The following is a 25,104-nucleotide window of genomic DNA, read 5'->3' as shown; positions in this document are numbered from 1 at the left end:
CTTTAAAGGTATTCATTGGTTTATTGACAAAAATGTACAGGTTTAAATGTCTATGAGGTACATAATCGAAGCAAAAATATGTCTACAACCCACCTAAATCAGCACTTGGACGATCAAAAAGACAGATCATCCAAGTGCCAATAATCGAAACAGGTTTTAGATGTATCTAAAAGCAGCTTAGGCCTTTTCACTGCCACTGTGCGCCAAAGTGAAAAGGGGCGTTTTTCGAGGAATAGCTAGGGTGGAAGGTAAGCGGGATGTGGGCTGACCTAGACTTAGTCATCCTGCAGCAATAATCGAAAGTTTAACGATACTACCTAGATGGAACTTACTGTACATACTCAAATATAAGTCAATCCAAATATAAGTCGAGACCCCCATTTCCTCCCCCCCAAAAGGAGGAAAAATGGTTGACTCGAATATAAGATGGGGGCTTAATATTCAAGTGCCATGCCATGCCAGAATCTACACCCAGTGTCCTCTCCCTCACACCCTCCCCTGCCAGGCTCTGCACTCAGCCCCCCTTCCTGCCAGGTTCTAAACCCAGCCCTCTTCCCTCCCTGCCTTGCAAGGCTCTGCACCCAACTTCCTTCCCTCCCTGCCCTGCAAAGTTCTGCACCCAACCCCATCTCTCCCTGCCCTGCAAGGCTCTGCACCCAGCCCCCTTCCCTCCCTGCTCTATCAGGCTATGCAGCAAGCCCCCCTTACTACTTGCCAAGCTCTGCACTATACCCTGTCCCCACCTCCCTGCCAGACTCTGCATTGTACTCTGTCCCTCCTCCCTGCTAGGCTCTGCATCCTGTACCACCTCCTCTTCCACCTCTGGTGCTCTAGTGGTAGGCCGGGACAGGAGTGATCCCTCCCATCTCCCTGCCCGGCCGATACAAATCATTGTCCCCCCCCCCACCCACCATACCTTTTCAGTTATCCCTGGTGATCCAGCGGTGTATGGGCAGGACCATGCTCCTGCCCTGCATCTCCTTCCGGGCTTAGGACTCGCCAATCAGGACTCGGGGCTCACAGTACACAGGAGCAAGCTTTTCAAGCTCCCCCGCGGTCCTGCGCCACTAGCAGAATGGCTACCGCTAGGTCCCGCAAGTCTCACGAGAACTGGCGGCAGGCATTCTGCTAGCAGCGCGGGAGCTCGAGAAGTTTGCTCCTGCATGCCTGTGTGCCACAAGCCCTGAGCCCCGATTGGCGAGTCTCAAGCCCAGAAGGAGATGCGCAGTGCAGGAGCGCAGTCCTGCCCATACACTGCTGGACCATCAGGAATAACTGAAAAGGTATGCGGGGGGGGGGAGGGTGGTAACAGAAAAGGTATGCGGAGGGGAGGGGGGGGGTGTAAAAAAAAGATTTATATCTGCCGGGCTGGGAGATGGGAGGGATCTCTCCTGTCCTGGCCTATCAGAGGCCTGCATCAAGTCGGGGAGGGGGGGTCAGGTGATGGCCCGAATATAGGATGAAACCCACATTTTTGGGCTCAAAAATCTCATCCTATATTCGAGTATACAGGTATACGGTATACGTTGTGACTTAGGCGATCTAAGAACAGATATAAGTGCCCAGAAGGTATCCAAAGTGACCAGATAACCACTGCAGGGACAAAGTACAGATCCCTAATACTCCCCCAGTGATCACTGACCCCCCCCCCCCGCCATAAAAACACATACAGAGCTGCCTCCAGAACATCAGCACCTCTCCATGTGTCTAGAAGTGATGCTACTGTTAGGGAGTTAAAAGACAAACTACACAGGTCAACACACCATTTTCATCAAAGTTAATGTTGGGTGGGTTTTGTAGTATTTCTCATGCTGATTTCAAATCTGTGTTTAGTTTTCACTAGCACGTAACATTTTTGTAATGAGGCTCATATATAATTATAAATGTTAATTGGGCGATATATCATGCGTTTATGGGTAGGTTTGACGATTGACATTGGAAATTGTTTGAGCTTAATATTTGATGTTTGCAATGATATTCTTTCTGTATTGCTAGATTTTGTATATGCTCAATGCATCTATTATAGATATTGAATGGGGGATTAGATGGGTGGGGGGAGTGGGTTGATATAATGGGATTAATGGTTGTTAGTGAAAATTGATTTAGCTTAATATTTGATATTTAATAATGCTATTCTTTATGTATTGTTAGTTCTTATGTATGGTCATTAAAAATGATTTAAATAAAACATCTAATTGTATAATAAAGGCATATTTATTCAAAAAAATATCTTACCCGCTTAAACCTAGGTGGTTTATAAAATACAATCATAAATATGGCATTTATCTAGAAAATATTAACAAAAAATTTAACAGTAGATGATTTTTCTCATTTATTATGATGTTAAAACCCCCCAAAACATCACCAATTTTACCTGACGTTTATACAAAGTGAGGTTAACAAGCAACAAATCTGCAGTGGGTGCCATTACAATGAATTAAAAGATAATTATTAGATATAGAAACTTACAACTTATACATCGTTTTAGAAAGAAGTTTGTGGCTCCATTAACAGCACGAAGAGACCTTAAATTCTGGAATGACAGATTATTCAAGCAAATCTATGTACACCAAGGTACGGCATATATCATGTTCTGTACAGCATAATGTTTTTCAGGAAGCATTTTATCCATGTTGCATAACATCTTTTGCTGTTATCAACTTATTTGACTGTAGGATGAAGTCTGTTCACATGTGGTACTTGTGAATAGGTAATCACATAACTTCTCATGTAAAATCACCAGTGTTTCATCCATATTTAGTAGTGATTTTTTTTCTTCTTGTGACCACATTTTTTTCTCTGTTTTCAGGCCCATGATCCATTTTGTTATTTTTAGTATATAGAAACAAATATTTTCCATAGAAAGGAAAATGGTAAAACTAGAGGACATCAATTTGGCAGACTTAGGAGTAATGTTAGGAAATTATTTTTCATGGAGAGGGTGATGGGTGCCTGGAATGCCCTCTCAAGGGAGGTCGTGGAAATGAAAACAGTGACGGAATTCATAACAGCACGGGATGAGCACAGAGGATCTCTAATTAGAAAATGAATGGCATAAAACAAACTAAGGCTGCTATTGGGTGTCCTGTATATGGCGATTTGGTTTAGGATAAGCTGGGGAGAGCTTTGATAGAAGCTCCAGTAACAGGATAATAAGGATAGGCTGGAGTGAGCTTCAATGGCAACTCTAGCAGTGGGAACCTAAAGATAGTACCAGGCGGACTTATATGGTCTATTGCCCAGAAATATTAAAGAAATTAATCATGAATGTATAATGAGTGTGACTGTTGGGCAGACTGGATGTACCGTTCAGGTCTTTGTCTGCTGTCATTTACTATGTAGTAAAGTAAACAATATTGAAACACCAAAGCAACTTTTTTCTCTTAGTAATGTTGGAATTACAGGATTATTGGGGCTATAACAATAGTACTATATGGGGAATGACATACTCTTGCCTGTGCTAAGCATGTCACATAATAGGGGTAATGTTGAGGCAGCCCTCAGGAAAGAGAAGCCCAAGCATCACACAGTAATAATTTCAGTAGTTAGAGCTCAGGATTTGTTGTACTGGATTCCAGTCATGGTCACCTGATCTGCGTGTACCCTAGGCACATGAATAGCCACAATATGAGAACTACATCTCATCCTATATGTGCCACTAAATGTCTCATCCTAAATGTGTCACAGCTGAGAGGCGAGAAGAGATGAGACTGAAGAGATCATGCAGGAGGCTATGTCAAATATTAGGGGTGCTCAAGGATCCAGAATACGCATAGAATCATATTCATGGAAAAAACTGACATGGAGCACTATTCTATAAAGATGGCTCTGAGTAGAGCGCTGTTTACAGAATAGAGTCCATTCCCACACCCAGATTTGGGTGCCAGTATTTATGCCAGCTGAAACTGCGGATTTATGTTTAAATCACGTTTATTGAGCAAGAGAAATGAATAATCAAAAACTAACCACAAACACGAAAGTACAGACAAGAAAAGGAACATAGTCAGCAGGTCAGTAAACATTTGCTCAAATATTTTACAAAGAGGAATCCTTACCACCCCTATCCACTCACCCGACCCCCCCCCCCCCCAATGAGGTATGAGATGAATGGAAAAAACAAATCGAAAAGGAGGCAAAAAGTCAAACATACAAACATTCAAAATATGACTTCTCGCAGCAGGAGAAAGGGAATTCCAAAAGGCACTCCAAATACGCACAAATTGTTTTCCTGGTACTGAGTCCATATTCCGTATCTGGGTGTTCCAGTTTAACAAGAGAAATCATCTGTAGTCTCCATTGTTGTATGGAAGGACCATTTGCATCCAGCCATTTAAATAGAATAACCTTTTTGCCATGGAGGACTGCACACTATAGGAAGGCAGACTATCCTAACGGAGTGGGGGATTGCAGGAAAAAGGTATCAAACAAAATTTGAGATTCATGATTAACTCCACAGTTCCAAAGTGAAAAGACAGCACAAAGCAACGAGTTCCAAAAACGTTGCACCGAGGGACAAAGCCAAAACATATGTCCCAAGGTAGCATCCGAGGATCTGCACCTAGGACAATGAGCAGTAGAGGTGATGTCCAATATGTGTGCCCTCCAGGGTGAGATATGCAGGCATAGTGCGAACTTATATTGTTACTCCCAACAAGCACATTATCAGTCACCTTTTGAATAGCAAGAACAAAGGCCTTAAAAGTAGATTCAGAAAGTGGCATGTTGAGGTTCATCTGCCAAGCACTCGCGTACCTACGATAAGCAAGTTTAGGAGACATATCTTGCAAAGCTCTATAGTGGTTAAAAAAAGGGGCTCTTTCTTTTGTGCACCTAAGGTGTAAAGTGTAACCAATTCTTCCTGAACATCTTCCATCAAATCTGTCAAAAGCAGGCTGGCAACATAATATTTAATTTGAAGGTAGGAAACAGGGACAAAGTGCGAAGTTATAAAATTTTCGGATGACACCGAACTCTGTAGCAGGGTCCGAACTGTAGGGGAATGTGAAGAACTGCAAAGGATCTGACCAAACTGGAGGAGTGGGCGAATAAATAGCAGATGAACTTCAATATAGAGAAGTGCAAGGTCATGCATATAGGGAAAAAGAACCCGATGTTCAGCTACACAATGGGGGGGGGGGAGGTTGGTACTGGGGGAAAGCAACCTTGAAAAGGACTTGGGAGTGTTGGTGGATACAACAATGAAACCGACGGCGTAATGCGCAGCGGCCTCTAAGAAAGCAAACAGAATGTTGGGTATTATCAAGAAGGGTATTACATCCAGAACGAAGGAAGTTATCCTGCCGTTGTATCGGGCGATGGTGCGCCCGCATCTGGAGTACTGTGTCCAATATTGGTCACCGTACCTTAAGAAGGACATGGCCATACTTGATAGGGTCCAGAGAAGAGTCACACGAATGATAAAGGGTATGGAAAATCTTTCATACGCTGAGAGGTTAGAGAAACTTGAGCTCTTCTCCCGGGAGAAGCGGAGACTCAGAAGAGACATGATAGAGATGTACAAGATTATGAAAGGCATAGAGAGGGTGGAGAGGGACAGGTTCTTCAGCATACTGGGAACTACAAGAACAAGAGGACATCCGGTGAAATTGAAAGGGGACAGGTTTAGAACCAATGCTAGGAAATTCTTCTTCACACAGAGGGTGGTGGATACCTGGAATGCGCTTCCAGAGGGTGTAATAGGTCAGACTACTTTATGGGGTTTTAAAGAGGGACTAGATAAATTCCTGAAGGATAAGGGGATTGAAGATTACAGATAAAGGAGAAAGAAAGGGTATAGATAAAAAAAGAAAAGGGGTTTGAAGGATATAAAGGATTAGGGAAGAACAGGTTCTAGACAAAAGATCACTTTACAGGTCATGGACCTGATGGGCCGCCGCAGGAGCGGACCGCTGGGCGCGATGGACCTCTGGTCTGACCCAGCGGAGGCAAATTCTTATGAAACAATGCCCTTATGAGAAGGTGTCAAGGCCAGAAAAGGAGTATTCATGCTGTAACTCTGCAAAGGGTTTCACCTTACCCTCTTCAGTTAAGACATGAAATAAATATCATATGCCTTTCTGCTCCCAATGGAGAAATGTTGGGGAAGAGATGCCAGCTGGAAACTGAGGCTTGTTCCTGATAGCCAGGTAGAGAGAGGTCTTAACTGAGAAGTGGTGACGTTTAGAAGTCCATCTCCATGTAGCAAGAGCAGAGGAAAGTATTTGGGAGTTGTAAATGGCTTCTGGAGGCTAAAATCCCAAAGCGTACAGATAACAGCTGAAATAAACAGGTCCCATAAGAGACATCTCCAAGCGGGTAGCAGAAAAGTCCTCTGTAAATTGGTACCAGTCACTAATATGTCTATACGCCACCGTGAGGTAGTAGATATTCAAAAGGCTCAGGCCCCCATAGGTTGCTGGTGTACAGACAACAGAATAAGAAAGCCTCGCCCTCTTTCTCAGCCACATGTAAGATTGCAAGGCCTTACATAGCTTCAGTTCATCACACCCTTTTAAAAATAAAGGCAGCATTTGAAAAATGTAAAGCTATTTGGATGCCAAAATCATGTTGAAAAGATGAACACTGCCCAGAAAGGAAAGAGAGTAGGCTCACCAAAGGTTCAATTTCATAGCAGTGTCTTGCAAAAGAGGTAACACATTTAAAGAGTATAAAGTTGATTTGGAATAAACACCCCAAATACGTAAAGCTGTGATCCACCTATTGTAAAAGAAAGGGCCCAGACCAAGTATCTTGCGTCTGCGGCAACAAGGGGAGAACCTTAGACTTATGTAAATTCAAGGTAAAGCCAGAACAACAACCGTATTCAGTTTTGATGGATAATAAAGAAGATAAAGACCTCTGTGCATCCATAAGTACTAATAGAAGGTCATCCGCATAGGCCAATACCTTAACTGAGACTGGGGACAAAGGAACACCCTGAATATCCTGAGACTGAGTATACACAACAAAGGTTCTAAGGTTAAAAGAAACAAGGGTGATAAGGGGCATCCCTGTCGCGTACCTTGTCCTATAGGGTAAGAAGAGGACGTGATGCCATTAATTAAGACACAGGTTCTAGGAGAATTGAATAATGCTTGAATGGCCTGTAGAAAAGGACCCTGCATCCCTGAATGAGAAACGACCCCAAACATAAATTGCCATGAGACCTTGTCAAATGCCTTTTCCACGTTCAGGCTGATCGCAATAGAAGATAACTCGTTAATCTGATAATATGCCATAGCAAGAAGTAGCTTACGAACATTGAGAGTACGCTAACATCCTCTATCCCCTATCAGACAGCCTGGATGCTAGAATAGCAGACAGCAGTTTAAGAATGACATTGATTAAAGAGATGGGCAGATAGGAAAACATTAATTCAGAGTCAACCTTCAGTTAAAAAAAATAAATAAATCGAAACCTTCAGTTTCAGTATCAAAATAATCAACACCATATTATATTTTCATGTGGGGGAAAATCGCCTTCCTGCAATACAGCATCATAATAGGCGAGCAGGGACCCAACTAAAAAAAAACCTGTAAAAGGTTTGCAGAATTCATCAGGGAACTCATCAGGGCCTGGTGCAAACCCCAGTTTCAACCACGGACGGATTAAAGGGTAGGCCCAGTAGGCATGTGCCTAGGGCCCGAAATTGACAGGGGGTCTGCTGAAGGAGGGCAAACAGAGAGCAGCTGCCCTACCATTTCCCTTCACCTCGCCTTCATTTTTTTTTTTTTCAAACGGCGATGGCACATTAGATCGGCAACAGGGCCCTCTCCCCCTCCAGCATCAACAGCACTTAACATAGTAACATAGTAGATGACGGCAGATAAAGACCCGAATGGTCCATCTAGTCTGCCCAACCTGATTCAATCTAAAAATTTGTTGGTTTTTTTTCTTCTTCTTCTTATCTATTTCTGGGCAAGAATCCAAAGCTCTGCCCAGTACTGTTCTTAGGCTCCAACTACTAAAGTCTCAGTCAAAGTTCACTCCAGTCCATCTACACCAGTGGTAAACTCAAACCCTTTGCAGGACCACATTGTGGATTTGTAAGAACTTGGAGGGCCTCAGAAAAAAATAGTTAATGTCTTATTAAAGAAATGACAATTTTGCATGAGGTAAAACTCTTTATAGTTTATAAATCTTTCTTTTTGGCTAAGTCTTAATAATAATATTGTAATTTATAGCTAAAGAGACATATGATCAAGAAACTGTTTTATTTTACTTTTGTGATTATGATAAACATACCAAGGGCCTCAAAATAGTACCTGGCGCATGTGGTCCACGGGCCGCGAGTTTGAGACCACTGATCTACACCCTCCCAGCCATTGAAGCCCTCCCCAGCCCATCCTCCACCAAATGGCCATATAAAGACACATACCATGCAAGTCTGCACAGTACTGGCCTTAGTTCTTCAATATTTACTATTATTTTCTGATTCTAGATCCTCTGTGTTCATCCCACGCTTTTTTGAACTCCGTCACTGTTTTCATCTCCACCACCTCTCTTGGAAGCACATTCCAGGCATCTACCACCCTCTCCGTAAAGAAGAATTTCCTTACATTGCTCTTGAGTCTACTACCCCTCAACCTCAAATTATGTCCTCTGATTTTACCATTTTCCTTTCTCTGGAAAAGATTTTGTTCTACGTTAATACCTTTCAAGCATTTGAACATCTGAATCATATGTCCTCTGTCCCTCCTTTCCTCTAAGGCAGGGGTGTCCAACCTGCGGCCCGTGAAGTATTTTGTGCGGCCCCGGTCGAGGGCGATGCAGTGTTTTCCTCTGCTGCCCCCCGGTGTTTACTGTCTTGCCGGCTCCTTCCTCTGTCTTGCTGCAGTGTTTGTGCATTTGTGTGGCCCCAGAAAATTTTTTTAGGCCAATGCGGCCCAGGGAAGCCAAAAGGTTGGACACCCCTGCTCTAAGGTATACATATTCAGGGCTTCCAGTCTCTCCTCATAAGTCTTTTGGCGCAAACCTCCTATCATTTTCTTCCTCCTTCTCTGGACTGTCTCCCTTCACCTCGCCTTCTTTTTTTTCTTTTTTAAATATCTTTATTCATTTTAAAACCAAAAATAAGTGCAACAAATTATACATACATTTTATACTTTAACAGCACTAGTCTATCAAATTATATTTTATGCCAAATACATATATCATCCCCCCTTTCTACATATACAACAATTACACTCAAATTAAAAGTATCTCCCCACCCACCCACCCTGGATGTGTATGATCAAAGGGCAAAATCAACAATCACTCCTTACAGAATTTTGTCAATGGCTCCCAAACATCCATAAATTTCTTATAATGTTCCTGTTGTATGGCTATCATATATTCCATTTTAAAAGTATGACATAGAGATTCCCACCAAAAAGTATAATTTAACCAATCACAGTTTTTCCAATTCCTCAAAATAAGTTGTATGGCAACCCCTGTCATAACAAAGAGTAACAAACCTTTTTGTTCAAACAATGATGGCACTTAAGATTGGCAACGTCTCCCCCCCTCCCCCCCCGGCATCAACAGCAAGTAAGATTGGCAACATGGTGCTCAGCTCAAAGCTTCCCTCTGGCATGAACTGTCCGGGCAGAAACAGGAAGCTGCGTCAGATGGAAGCTTTGGGCTGAGCACCGCATTGCTGATCTTACTAGATGTTGATGCTGGGAGGGGGCCCATTACCGATCTTAAGTGCCATCGCCGTTTGAAAAAAAAAAAGAAGGCGAGGTGAAGGGAGACAGTAGGGCAGCTGCTCTCTGTTTGCCCTCCTTCAGTGGGGGTTCTCCTCCATCTGCAAACTTTGCTCATTGAATGGAGAAGGTGAATTTTAAAAAAGGTGATAGTGTGGGGGGGGGGAAGAGTGATGAAAGGAAAAAGTGAGAAAGAATAAGCATAGGGGTAAAGAGCCTGGTGAAATCAAGAGCTTGAGTGCATTGTTGTTATTATAGGAAAATAACTTTAAGAGATTGCCAGTGCACTCCCCTTTCCCACCCGCCCAAAAAATTATGACCAAGTTTCATTGACTATACTGCCCTAGAAAAGCCTTCAGAGCTATCTATCTAATCTATTCAATAGTTATGAGGAGGAAATAGATCCAATTATAGGAACTTCCCAAGCAAGCAGCAAAGGCATGACATAACCAGTCATTAGTTGTATGAATCCTTAAAAAGCAAAGTATTAAGTTCAGAATTAAATTTGTTATTCTGGTTGAGTTGAAAGTGATTTATATGCCAGCCATGATGGGAGTCGTGAAGGGAAGTGGCAGCCTTGCTTCTTATGAGGAAGAGATGGTGGAAACAGAGACTGGGTCTGAATTCATGTTTAAGTGCCATCGCCATTAAAAAAAAAAAAAAAAAGGGGGGGGGTGAAGGGAGATGGTAGGGCCGATGCCAATCATAAGTGCCGTTGATGCCGGAGGGGAGGCCTGTTGCTGATCTTACTTGTTGCCATTTGAAAACAAATCAGAAAGAAAGGTGAGTGGTGACCCGCAAAGGTGAGGGGAAATGAGGGAGATGGGCCTGGGGTGGAGGGAGAGAGAGATAGAAGGGGGCAGATGATGATGATGGAAGTGGGGAGAAGGGAGGGAGAGAGGGGGCAGATGATGGAAGTGCGGAAGAGAGAGAGAGAGAGAGAAAGGGGAAGATGATAGAAGTGGGGAGAAGGGGGAGAGAGAAGAGAGCAGATGGATGTCAGTTGAGAGGGGAGAGCAAATTTCTGAATGGAAGTGGAGAAAGAGAACACATACTGGATGGAAGGAGGGGATAAAGATAAAGGGCATATGTTGTATGGGGGGAAGAAGATAGAGTTAGTGAGATAGTGGAGGCATGATGGAAAGGGGTGGCATGCTGTGGTAGACACAGGGAAAAGAGGGAAACTGAGGACTGAATAGTAAGAAAGAATTAAATTTTGACGGAGGCAGAAAATAAAGAAGGAAGACCAGAGCAGAAAAGGAAAGGGACTTGAGAGATGCCAGAGAACGGGGAAGGAGGCAGAGATATCGGATCTGAGTGGAGGAAATGAGAAGAGAGAGATGCTAAAAAACACAGGAGGGAGGGAAGTAGAGATGGAATGAGAGAGATGAGACCATGAGGGAACAGAGCGAATATGATGGATGAGGAGGAGAGATAGCAGGGGGAGACAGTTTCTGGAAGGGGCAGATGGATGGAAGGAAGAGAATGACAAGATGTTGAGGAAAGCAGAACCACATTAGAAAGGTAGAAAAAAAATTCTATTTTTTAATTTTATTGCTTTAGGACGAGGTAGGCAATTCCGGTCCTCGAGAGCCAGAGCCAGGTCAGGTTTTCAGGATATCCACAATAAATATGTATGAGATAGATTCCTATGATCGTCAGAACAGAGTAGAACATTCAGCCCACCAGCGCTAAAAACCTCTTCCATGCTTTTGTAAAAAGGGGGGAGGGGAGTTTAGTTTGTTATTACTTATTCCATACTGGTTGAGGGTGGTTCTGTGTCCTGTGTGTATGAAATGCTTGTTCTATTCAAAGTCTTGTTTCAAAACTTTTCTCCAACGATCTCTCTTGTTGGAGAAAAGTTTTGAAACAAGACTTTGAATAAAACAAGAATTTGAATGACCAACAGGTGATATAATTCTGTGTGTATGAAGGACATGGTTTTCTGTTAGCGTTGATCAGCCTTATTTGGCGAAATGCATCAGGCATGGTTCCTGAGAGCCCCTTGAATATACCTGATTTGAATCTCCTTATTGTCTGCTGATCTTTTTTTGTTCCACGTCGGATTCTTTGGTGGACCGCTTGCCTTGTTGTTTTGTTACAAATTAACATACATGGAGTGGAACATACTAGAGGAGTTACCCATATGTATGTATTTTTATATATACATATGGTTTACAGTTGGACGACACAGAGGGAGGCAGTTGAGAGGAGTTGCAAACTTGGTTATTAATATAGACTTATATTTCGGATAGTATTACTGCTTTAAAGTCCTGGGCAAGTAGGTGGGAAGGGAAGGAAAGGGGGATTTGTTCAGAGATGTTTGGGGCTTGCATAGAACTAAAACTGTATATTGGCAATGGCATGGTAATCTTTGTTGTTTGTTTTGAATTTATAATAAAAGAAAAAAAGAAATACAAGTGGAAATAAAGAAGTAAATAAAAAACAGGTAAATAAATGTGGGCGGGGCAGGGGTGGGGTGTGGGCTTGGCAGGGTAGGAGGCCCAGTGTACTTGTGTGCCTAGGGGACCTCAAAGAATTAATCCTGCTCTGGTTTCAATGAGTGGATAGCCTGCTAAAGCTCTTTCGCAGTAAAAGGAGAATTTAAAATGGACACATGGTCTTCTGTGAGAGGTTGTAATCCAGCATGACCAATATACTCATTGATGTTTACAATAGGAGAGGGATAACTAGCTGAACATAAAGCAGTAAAATAATCCTCAAAAAAGTGTGCTATTTGTTCAAGCTGAGTTTGCAAGGCACCGTGGGGGTCTCGCACCGCAGCAATATGCCTTGTCCCCTCCCCCCACACACACGTCTTTACTATCTGAGCAATCAATCTGCCAGCCTTGTAACCATATTTTAAAAATTGACCTCTCCGAAATAACAGCCTGCGGGAAGTACGTTCATGTATCATGGTATCAAGGGCCACCTAAGTCGCCTGTAACACCTCTCTATTACCAGGGGAAGGACACTTAATAAATGCTGTTTATCCTGCATAAGTTATTTTCCAAACCCTAAATGCCTGCTGCTAAACATTTATTTCTAGCGCTGACATATAATGTCATATAATGGCTATAATGTCCATGCGGATGACTGCTTTAACAGCAGGCCAAAATAACAAGGGATTATTCAATGTTGAGAATTATTAGTAACAAAAGCATCCCATTTGGATTGAAGATATGTCATAAATGCCCCTTCAGTAGATTTCTTTTGCGATGTTACTCCCAAATTTGACCCTGTTATGATCACTGTTTCCCAGCAGACCCAACACAGTTAATTCCTGTACTATGTCTTGCATTCCATTAAGGACCAAATCTAAAATAGCACCCCCCTCTTGTCGGTTCCAGGACCAGTTGCTCCAAGAAGCAAATCCTAGAAGTTCTAAAAATTGTACTGTTGCAGTTATGGTCTGTTGAGCTTGAAGAGGTGTTGGGGCTCTGATCAACCTGTCATCTAGATAGGGGAAGACATGGAGACCGCTAGAGCGGAGCATGCAGCTACTACCACTAATCATTTTGTGAACACTCTAGGTGCTGATGCCAGTCCAAAATGGTATGTTGGTACTCGAAAAAGTAGGTATTTCCTGTGTGCCATGATGGTTGGGATTTCTGCTGAGATTGGGGTTCCGATTTTTGAGATCTCTTCTGCCTCAGCTGCTTCTGCTGTGGAGCTTGAGAAATGGTGGTAGACATAGAATATCTTCACTTTAGGGTAGTAAGAAGATCTCCATGAGGTATAAAACCTCTTAGTTGGCTTTTGAGGATGATAAGAGTGGTCATAGACTCCTCCCATCTTTTAATTTTTTGAATTGCTTCCTCAGTTTTGTCACCAAAGAGATCATCTCCCAAACAGGGAATGTTGGCTAACCTCTCTTGAACATTAGCATCAAGGTCAGAGATATGGAGCTATGCCTGCCTTCTCATGGAAATAGAAACTCCATCAAAAGCAAAGACAGATCTTACCATATATTTTCTGGTTTCAAAGAGGTCATGTACAATGTTTTGAAAAGAGTACAAATGATCCAACAGGAGGTATTGCTCAAATGCAGGTAGTTTTTGTAAGGAGAGACTTCATATAGAAAGTCATATACTGTAAAAATTATAGCTCAGGATTCTGCTTAACTTAAAGCTCTGGAAGATTCTGAAGCCAAATCTATCCAGGGTTTTCCCTTTTCTATCTGGCGGATTGCTAGCATAAGTCTTGGAACTACGTATTAGACCTCTTCATTGCTGACTCAACTAGGAGGGACTGATGTTGAAGTTGTGGTCTGTTAAACTCTGGACAGGATTGGACTCGGTAGAGAATGTCAAGTTTTCTGGGTGCTACTGGAATTAATAGAGGCATCTCCCAGTTTTTTTAACATAAGTTCAGCCCTGTGTTCAGCCTCAGACTTCATTCTTTTTTTTTTTTTTTTTTGGTTTGACACATTTTTATTGTGAAGCAAACACACAAACAGTGCAAAAACAGTCAAACAATATCCAAGAAAATGGTGCATGGGAAGGCAACAAAACAGTACACAATTCAAATCTCAAATCACAGAGAATGCAAGAGTGCAGAGAAAGAGATCAAGAACAATGAACCATAGGAGCCCTGCCCTCAAAAGGGGGGGAAGATTAAAAATCAACAAAGTGCCAGCCGCAAAGCAACTAACTCAAGAAAGAAAAGACAGAGTCAGCGAGCCCGCTTCTCAATTTTTCGTTTAAAACCACCTGTAAAACCCCACTACAGAAAGGCAGAACCCCCCCCTCCCCAAGCGACTGGAGAAGTAGAAACAGAGCAGCATCACAAAAGGTTAACATCAGCTAGGACCTGCTCCCAAAAGAACCCATACAGCCAAGGAGAACCCACCAGGCTCTCCCCCCCACACCACGCAACTCCCAATGTGCCAATTCTCGAAGGGACTGTTTCCAGCTCAGAAGCTCCGGGGCCGCCCCATCCATCCACATACGGAGCACTCCCCGCTTGGCCACTAGGATAGCAATATATGGGAAACGCCAATGGTCCTCTGTGGCTCAGCGGGTAAGGACAGAAAAATTTGATCCACTATCAGGAATTGATTGCCTCCCGGCCGGCTTCGAAGATTGGCTAGATAATAATGGCGCAATTGTAAGTAGGCAAAAAAAAAAAGGCATATGGGGCAGGTCCTAGGTGGTGTGAAGCAATTCAAACGAAGGAAAAGAGGAAGATGGAGAACCCGAAGATGGCACATTTTACCCTCACCTTCAAGTTTGTCATCTATGTTCACTCTATTTAATTTTTTTAAATGCCTATTATTATTTTCATCTACCTTTTTAAATTTTATTGTTAACCGGCCAGACATTTGTTTGATGGTCGGTATATTAAAAACTAATAAACTTGGAAACTTGGAACTTGGAAACTCTCCCAACCCCTGTTCCCGCAGCTCCGCATCATGACCCAAAACCAGAATCCCATAGGACCACTGAACCGACACCCCCAGGATCGTTACCAGGAAATCCAGCACCCCATTCCAATAAATGCCCAGAATGGGACATTCAATGATCATATGCAATAAGGTCCCAGGCAGGTGCCCACATTTCACACAGTCAACGGAGTCCCAAAGACCCACTCGCACCCTCTGCAGCCTAGTAAAGTAAGTGCGGTGGAGCAATTTAAATTGAAGCTCCTGCAAGGAGGCATTAGGTGTCCCCCGGGAGATATTAGAGAAACAAGTTTGGAGCACACCAGGAGAAATCTCTTCCCCCAAGTCCAGTGACCATTTAGAGACCAGAGAGATCAACTGAGTGTCCACCCTCTCCGCCTTCACTGTCCCATACCAAAAAGACAGAGAATTGAGCTCAGCGGGTAAGGACAGAAAAATTTGATCCACTATCAGGAATTGATTGCCTCCCGGCCGGCTTCGAAGATTGGCTAGATAATAATGGCGCAATTGTAAGTAGGCAAAAAAAAAGGCATATGGGGCAGGTCCTAGGTGGTGTGGAGCAATTCAAACGAAGGAAAAGAGGAAGATGGAGAACCCGAAGATGGCACATGACCCAAACAGAGACGCTGGCCAAACCGCTCCCCAACGCCCCCTGGAGCCCCTACCCAGGCAGAAAATCAGGGCTCTGACTAAGCTGATGGAAGGCCCAATTGCCCTGCCCCTTACCAATCCGTAGACGCCACTAGGACAACACTTTCCTCAAGGGGGTCAGCCATACCGAGTGGACACCCAGACGGATACAGCTCCACCGCGGGCAAGCAAAGCAGGCCAGTGCCGTATAAGGAGCCGTCCAAGAGTCGAAAAGCCCTACCGGAGCAAAACAGGACTCAAAGGTGAAGAGCTCATAAACCCAGCACATGAGAGCAGCAACATTATATAGGTGAATATCCGGCAAGGCGAGCCCTCCTCTATCTCGGTGTTGGGTAAGCTGATCTGCGCTCGCTTATGGTGCCAGATAAACGATCCAATAAAAGACCGGTAAGAACATTCATCCATACGATGAATCCAAAGAGAGATCAATTTTAAAGGATAAAGCAGCTTAGGGAGCAATACCATTTTCACAAGGGCATTTCTACCTGCCAAGGAGAGGGGCAAATCCCCCCAGCGAGCGCAATAATCCTTCAAAAGCTGCAGTTTATCCGAGATGTTGCATTTATAAGTGTGAGACCAGTCCGCGCTAAGGAAGATTTCCAAATATTTGAGTTCCCCTCTGGGTCCCATGGCGCTCTATGTAATCTTTTATCTCATCCAGACGCCTGGAACTTGGTAAGTTTATCCTCAATCAGCGTTGAGAGATGCTGCATCAGCCCCCGTAGTGTGTCCTCCTGGAGGGCTACTATAGTGCACAGCGGGGTGCCCTCTGATGCCATTTTGGGAGAGATTGTGGTCTGCTTGTATTTCAGCAGCCGCGGAGCCTTGGCGGGCATAACATGCAGATATTTGTGCTACCGTTGATCTGCACACCCTCCAGTACCCTTTGATTCCCGGTATCCGATGCACTACAAATGGATTTAAGCTGAGCGCTGAATGTGGTAGATAATGACCTAAATATGCAGGGGAAGGTCGGAGCTGAGGCAGAGAGCCACCACTCAGCAGCGCATCATTACGTAACTTCCTCAGACTTCATTCTGATTGGTAAGGCATTGCTCATCTGTCTCATAAATTTCTGGTGATGATCTCCTTCAAAAAGGGGGAAGAGAAGGGTTTGAAGGGATGCCATAAGAGTCCCCATCAGATTGGTCTCTGTGATCTGAGCGTATGGACAGATCAGAGTCATAATGATCAATGTCATATCTCAGGGATGAAGAATGTCTGAATGGACATCAAAGTGAATGTTTGTGAAAAGGGCGTTGTGAAGTGGAATGTGGAGGACTGCCTTGAGAAGTTCTTTGAGATGTTCTTCGTGTCAAACTTGGTAGAAGGGCCTAGAGTACTTGGAGTGTGATGAAGAACTGTGCTCCCTGTATGATTTTCTAGGTACCAATTGGTACCGATGCAGAGTTCAAAATCTGACTCTAGATGGCAGTTGAGAGCTTTGCTTGAACTGGTACTGAAGTTGTAGAGACAGGTACTCGCATCAGTTGCTTGTGCAGCATTTCAGCCAGCTCCTTTTGTGGAATTTGTCAGATCTGATCCTGTAAGAAGAACATTGGTACAGGAGTAGTAAGCGGTATTGAGGGCGTAGGTTATACCTGGTATGAAGGTGCTGTTGAGACACACCTCAGAGGAGACACCAGTTGAATGATGGAGATCAGGTCTCAAAGCATTGTCACCTGGAGGGAGAAGAAAGCTTTTGCTTCTTAGCTTTTTTTGTGTACCTCTGCTGATGATGGCTGTGAAGGTGAGGATGTCGTGCAAGGAGTAGACATCGCAGGTACCGGGACTTACATTGAGGCATGAACTTGCACAAAGCAGACATAGCTGATGATCTCAACGTCAAACTGAAAAGTTTATCAAATTGGAGTTGGCAAGCTCTAAGGAACCACTTCTGTAAAGTAGAGCAGCATGTGCAAGAATTCGGCCGGTGTTGGGGACCAAGTCACTGAAAACACAAATTGTCCAGATCAATGATAGAAATGATCCAGTTACACCAAGTGCACTGCTTAAATCTACTCGGAACCTTGGACACAGAGGGAAGCAACACCACAGCTAGATCAAAGGACTCAATGGTCCTGGAAGGTCGAATAAAAATCAATCTGAGAAAGGTTTGATGTTCCCGGCCTGAAAATAGACAGCATGGAGCCAAAAGGCCCAAATTGAAAAAATTTGAAAAATAAAACCAAATTTTCTGAAAAGAAATAAAATAGCAAGAAAACAAAATTATTGAAGAAAAGTCTCAAACTCCAGCCAACTACTCCAAATAACCTTACCCATTTCTTACTCTTTTTGAAAATGACCAATTTTTTTTTTTTTTTTTTTGTAAGTTCTTGTTGTAATCCGCCTTGGATAATTCTTTTGTAATCCGCCTTGAACTGCAAGATAATGGCGGAATAGAAATCCCTAATGTAATGTAATGTAATGTAAAATTAGACATGAGAAAGCAAAAAACTGGAAAAATCTGACACACTTGGAGAGATTCCAAGAAATACCTTTTCTTAACTTCGTTGAAAACAAAGAACTGCTGGTCCTGTGAGCTGACATCGGGTGGGAAGGCATTGGTGCATGCATGGTACAGGTAGTCTCGAGACTTTGAATATATATATATTTTTAAGTGGCAGTACACTTTAACACTTTCCATACCAGGTTCCTTGGGTGATGTCACCCACATGTAAGAATATCTGCCTATTTGTCCTAGGATAATAATTAGCAAGGCTTTTTTTGTGTTTTTTTTAAAATGTCATCACTATGTGCTTTGAAGTCCATCTAGGTTTCAATTGGACTGAACTGAAAAGGCCTGTTTTCCTATAGAAAGTACAAAGAGGAAGGAGTTTTAGGTGTTGCGATCCTTGAAAATTATAACCCAGAAATCATTAGGTACCACTATTTGTGATACAGATTCAAATGAAATTGAATGAGTGGTTCAGTAGCTATGGGCAGAGGGATAAACCCAGTGATACTGTATGGCAGGGGTCTACTGTGAGGGCTACAACCCAATAGGGTTTTCTGGATTTCCATAATAACTATTTATGAAGCATTTTGCATAAACAGAGACAATCCATACGAACAAATCTCATACACATTCATTGTGGAAATAGGAAAACCCAAATTGATATGTAGCCTTTATGAGATAACCGGAACAGAGCTAGTGAAATGCAACATTGCCTGTTGGATAGTTTGTCCACACACAATGCAGCGCTCAGCGTTTAATCGAGTGGCAGCCACAAGGTCAGAAACACTCCATTGCAAGATTGCACCATCGAAGAACAATGTGCAGTAGTGATTTTCTTTGGGCAGAGGGAATGAAACCTGTGGAAATTCACCGTTAGGTAATGACTCAGTATGGACATAGCACCATGAATCAACGAAAAGTTTATGAGTGGGAAATAAAGGTTTAAAACGGTATAAGCAGGTGTAACCGACAAAGGTTATTCTGGTCACCCATCAACATTGCACACAAAAGAGCACATTGACAGGGTGGATGCCTTGATTAGTGAAGACCGATGGATAATGGTATCTCAATTGTCTGCAAATTTGGATATCAGCTATGGATCTGCATTTGCCATAATGCATGATGACTTGGGATACAGGAAAGTCTGTGCACGATGGGTTCCCAAACGGCTTACTGATCTGCACAAGCATCAGAGTGTGGCGGTTAGGACCCAGTTCCTGAGAAGGTATGAAGAAGATCTGAGTATTCTGGAGAGAATTGTCACTGGCAATGAGACATGGGTGTATCACTGCAACCCAGAGAGCAAAAGACAAAACATGACAAAGTAAAGGAAGTGGTGCTCACCTGGTTTTGGAAGCAGAAAAAAACCTTCTTCTCTGGAGTAATGCAGAAGCTACATAGTTGAACGATACAACAAATGTGTCATCTTGCATAGGGACCATGTGGAAAAGTGATATGTTCAATTGCTCACAGTTACTTCTATTAAAGCCGTTAAATATATTTTGCCTTTACCTTTTGATTTACCCTTGTGAGTGTATAGTTAGATAGATAGATTCAAGTATTATAGTTCTTTCTTTTGTAAAATCAACTATGATTTTATGATTTTTACTAGTCTTTAAGCCCGTTACATTAACAGGTGCTAGAATATATGTATGTCTGTCTTTCTTTCTGTCTCACTCCCTGCCCTTGTGTCTTTCTTCTTTTCTTTCTGTCTCCCTCCCTCCTATTATTTGTCTTTCTTTCTATTTGTCTCTCTTTCTGCCCCCTATGCAGCATTTATCTCCCCTTGTCCACTTTCCTGTACAGTAGCCATATCAGCATTCCCTCCCCCTCCATTTCCTTGTGCATCAGCATTCCCCCCCTCCCCCCGTTTCAGAATTTTGAGTTCACACCAGGTGAAGTTTACAGTGAACTGGCAAGACTCAAGGTGAACAAAGCCATGGGACCAGACAATTTGCACCCAAGAGTGCTCAGAGAATTGAGCGATGTCCTGGCGAAACCGTTGGCTGAGCTATTCAATCTCTCCCTAAGTAAGGGGAAAGTTCCCCTGGACTGGAAATTAGCTAATGTCATTCCTCTGCATAAAAAGGGTTGCAGGGCAGAGGCTGCGAATTATAGACCGGTAAGTCTCACATCAATAGTGTGCAAACTCATGGAAACACTAATTAAAAGCAAATTGGACACGATCTTGAAACAAGGGAATCTTCGGGATCCCAGTCAGCATGGATTCACCAAGGGTAGGTCCTGCCAATCCAATCTCATCAGCTTCTTTGACTGGGTAACAAGAAAGTTGGACTTGGGAGAGTCTTTGGATGTCGTGTACCTGGACTTCAGTAAAGCTTTTGACAGTGTCCCACACCGCAGGCTGCTAAGCAAGATGGAATCAATGGGGTTAGGAGAGACACTAACTGCATGGGTCAATGATTGGCTGAGTGGCAGACTTCAGAGGGTGGTGGTTAATGGTACCCTCTCTAAAACATCGGAGGTGACCAGTGGAGTGTCGCAGGGCTCGGACCTGGGTCCACTCCTTTTCAACATATTCATAGGGGATCTGACTCAAGGGCTTCAAGGTAAAATAACACTATTCGCCGATGACGCCAAACTATGTAATATAGTAAGTGAATGCAGTTTACAGAATTATATGGCGCAGGACCTGCTTACATTGGAAAGTTGGTCCTCAACCTGGCAGCTAGGCTTCAATGCTAAGAAATGTAAGGTCATGCACCTCGGAAGCGGAAATCCATGCAGGACGTACTTCTTGAACGGAGAAACTTTAACTAGGACTTCAGCAGAATGAGATTTAGGAGTAATCATCAGTGCAGACATGAAAACTGCCAATCAAGTGGAGAAGGCTTCATCTAAGGTAAGGCAGATATTGGGTTGTATCAATAGAAGTTTCGTCAGACGAAAGCCTGAAGTCATAATGCCATTGTACAGGGCCATGGTGAGACCTCATCTGGAGTACTGTGTGCATTTCTGGAGGCCACATTACAGTAAAGATGTGCGCAGAATTGAATCGGTTCAACGGACGACCACCAGGATGATCTCGGGGCTCAAGGGTCTCTCGTACAAAGAGAGACTGAACAAATTGCAGCTCTACACTCTTGAGGAACGTAGGGAGAGGGGAGACATGATCGAAACATTTAAGTACCTCACGGGACGTGTCGAAGTGGAAGATGATATTTTCTTTCTCAAGGGACCCTCGGCCACAAGAGGACACCCGCTCAAACTCAGGGGCGGAAAATTTCATGGCGACACCAGAAAGTATTTCTTCACAGAGAGAGTGGTTGATCATTGGAACAAGCTTCCAGTGCAGGTGATCGAGGCAGACAGCGTGCCAGACTTTAAGAATAAATGGGATACCCATGTGGGATCCCTACGAGGGTCAAGATAAGGAAATTGGGTCATTAGGGCATAGACAGGGGGTGGGTAAGCAGAGTGGGCAGACTTGATGGGCTGTAGCCCTTTTCTGTCGTCATCTTCTATGTTTCTATGTTTCTATGTAGTTCCCTGTGCAGCATTTTCCTCCTTCGGGTGCTAGAATATATGTGTGTGTGTCTGTCTTTATTTCTTTCTCTCTCTGTCTCCTTAGCCACTTTTTCCTGTCCATTCTCCCTTCTTTTTACCTCCCCTATGTCCACCACCACCCCTTCACTGCTCCTCCTTATCCAGCAGCAGCCCTTCTCCCTTTTGTTTACCTCCCCCCTGTCCATCAGTACCTCTTCCTGCTCCCCCTGTCCAACAATAGGCATCCCTTCCTTTTCCCCCCCTGTCCATCATCACCTCTTCCTGCTTCCTCTGTCCAGCAGTAGGCCTCCCTTCATTTCCCCCCCCCCTCCATCAGCATCTCTTCCTGCTCCCCCTGTCCAGCAGTAGGCCTCCCTTTATTTTTCCCCCTGTCCATCAGCATCTCTTCCTGCTCCCCCTGTCCAGCAGTAGGCCTCCCTTAATTTTTTCCCCCTGTCCATCAGCACCTCTTCCTGCTCCCCCTGTCCAGCAGTAGGCCTCCCTTCATTTTTCCCCCTGTCCACCACCACCTCTTCATTGCTCCCCTTATCCAGCAGCAGCCCTTCTCCCTTTGTTTTACCTCCCCCCTGTCCATCAGCACCTCTTCCTGCTCCCCCTGTCCAGCAGTAGGCCTCCCTTCATTTCCCCCTCTGTCCATCAGCAGGTCTCCCTTAATTTCCCCCCTGTCCATCTGCACCTCTTCCTGCTCCCCCTGTCCAACAATTGGCCTCCCTTCCTTTTTCCCCCCCTGTCCATCATCACCTCTTCCTGCTCCCCCTGTCCAGAGTTTGTATTTACTCGGATAGAGTCCTTGCGGCCCCCCCCTTCCCTTCCCTTGTAACTCGGCGATTCAAGCAGCCTGTGCAGCAGTCTTCACACGCTGCTTCGGGTCCTTCTACTGCCCTTATTTGCTCTGCCGCAGTAGAAGGGCCTGAAGCAGCGTGTGAAGACTGCTGCACAGGCTTCTTGAATCGCCGGGTAGGTATTCGGGTTAGCGGCAAGGGAAGGGGGGTGAGCGGCAAAGAACTCCTCTGGTCTGTTGCGGAGGGCGTCCCGGTTCCATTTATTGATTCGTTGGGGGGGGGAAATGCGCTGTGTTGGGGGGAAGGGTAGGCAGACGCGGGGACCAGGTTGCGCGCTTGTGGTGCCTGAGCTGCAGGAGAGGGAGCTGGTTGTGCGTGGCGGGGGAGGCCCCGACTGCAGGTTCTTCGTCGTTGAAAGCCGCTGCCGCCGCAGCTCCTCTCTGTCGATCCTGGTCCAGTTCTAGAGAGGAGCCGGGGGTGAGGAAGGCCGCCGCAGCTATGTAAATTTTTTTTAATTTGAAATCCGCCGCCGGGGCCGCGCATGCGCAATTGTGTTTTCGCGACAGATCAGGGAACACATTTTTTTTAGTGCGCATGCGCGGCCTATCATTTTATTATATTAGATTGTAAACTGCTTTGTTAACGTGTATCAGGAAATTAAATAAACATACAGATTAATATAAACACAAATATACTGTGCATTTTTAATGCCATGGCCAGCAATAATATATAATATATAATATATATAATATAATATATATATTAATGCTGTATATTTGTGTTTATATCAATTTGTATGTTTATTTAATTTCCAGATACACATTAACAGAGTAGTTTACACTTGAATAGGGCTGAGTAGCAAAAGAAAGGAAAAGAATAGGTCAAGAAAGGAATGGAGATAAGACTTAGCACAGGACTAGGACCAGCTGTAGTCCAGTGAGTCCGCTATCACATGGCACTGGTTAGGCCTGGAAAGCCCAGTGAGAAGAGATGTGTCTTCAGTGTGGCCTTAAACTTTGTGTATGATAGTTCAGTACATAAGGAAAAGGGAAATACATTCCATAAGGTGGGGAAGGGGTTATTAAAAAAAGTGCTATTATGAGTTCATGTGATCTGGGAACAAGATATTAAAGAAATTGAAAGACTGGCATTGGCTATAGTTGAGATAATCATGCTGAAGTGTTTTGTTTTTTCATTTGGATTCCAAATTCCTGTGTGAATAACAAACATACAACACTACAGGTCCAATAATTGTATATTAATAGCAAGCATCTGAGATGGTAACCATGCTATTTCTTTGCTCACATTTATTTAACTGACCGAAATGATTTTGTTCAGTCAATCTAGTTATATCTTTGATCACATTGTCAAGATACAAATGTTTCTTGAGAAGCAACAAATCACACATATAGTTTATCTACATCCCTAAAACTGTTGCAGGAATAAAAAGAGGCTTGAAAATGTAGCTCCAACCAAGTGTAAACTCACATTCACTGATGTTTGTTCATTTGCTACTCTGAAAAATAAATGCAAAGATTCTTGCTTACTCACTGTACAGATCTGTATATAAGAGGTTTAATTATTTGATACATCTGTTTCCTTGTATTTTGTTGTTGTTTTCCCCCCCACTACAGCATCAGTAATTTAGAGTTGTAGTGGATATCGGATCATTTATCCAAGATTCTGAATAAATTAAAAACTCTGACTAATATTACAGCTCATAAAGTGTTTAGGACATATCTAGTGAGAAATGTTTTTATTAAGATCATAATTGTGTAAGAAAAGCATGCTGCTTCTTGTGGCTGATTGATACTAGGTCTATTCTATATAGGACAAATTAGAGACACATGCTTGTGATAATAACACAGCTACCCAACCAGTGAAGAAAAATATTGATTAGATACACAAAAAAACAACTTCAACACATATACATTAACTGGGAAAGGTAAATCTGCACAAGTGATGTATATTTTGTTAATAAAAATAGTAATAATAATAAAGTGAAACGTACCCATGGTGAGCTGATCACAGTGTGCCTCTCCTGGCTTCTGACTGGGAAAGTATCCTTAGAGAACTGGGAAGAATGTGATGGATGCTTTTCTTTACAGTTTTTGCAGGCTTGACTTTGATCCAAGTCTTACCTAGTTACCTGTGAAAAATAAAAAGCTGTTCAGCCCGTTCTCTCCCTCTTCCTTCCCTCCCTGTACTCGTGGCTCCTCCCCTGCTTACCTTCTTGCAGGACAGAGTTCAGGGTACAGTGATAAATAGCCCTCCTATGATCAAGAAGTTTTTATGTGGGGTAGAAGCATGACAAAATGTGTATGCTTCAGCATAATCTCATTGCTATGCTGATCAAAGATAAATGCTTACAGTAGTCAGAGAAAGAATGATAAGATATAGCTAAACCTCTGTTATAAAAAGTGTCTTAATCATCTGGGTACTCTCAGATCTGAGCTGAGGGCACACAATAGTAGCTGAGCCCAATATCTGAGAGTAAAGGGACTGGAGAATGAGGGAGGGTAAGAGGGGAGATAAGGAGTATGGTGTAGCTAGATGTTAGCAACAGAATAGAAAAGGGAGAGTGGGGGGGGGAGG

At 43.5% G+C, this 25,104-nt stretch overlaps 1 protein-coding gene across 2 annotated transcripts in view; it reads right to left on the bottom strand.

The window, feature by feature from the left end:
• Positions 1-24,640, bottom strand: part of SLC15A1 (solute carrier family 15 member 1) — a 307,479-nt gene extending 282,839 nt beyond the window's left edge. For both annotated transcript variants that reach the window (XM_033947427.1, XM_033947428.1), the window contains exon 1: positions 24,521-24,640. In XM_033947427.1, coding sequence (XP_033803318.1) covers positions 24,521-24,524 — 4 coding nt within the window. In that variant the 5' untranslated portion in view covers positions 24,525-24,640. The remainder of the gene's footprint in view (positions 1-24,520) is intronic.
• Positions 24,641-25,104: the final 464 nt, after the last annotated feature.

Source organism: Geotrypetes seraphini, chromosome 6 (assembly GCF_902459505.1).
Source record: "Geotrypetes seraphini chromosome 6, aGeoSer1.1, whole genome shotgun sequence".
NCBI lineage: Eukaryota > Metazoa > Chordata > Amphibia > Gymnophiona > Dermophiidae > Geotrypetes > Geotrypetes seraphini.
The sequence above is the reverse complement of the archived record's forward strand: the minus strand, read 5'-3'. Positions and strand labels throughout refer to the sequence as shown.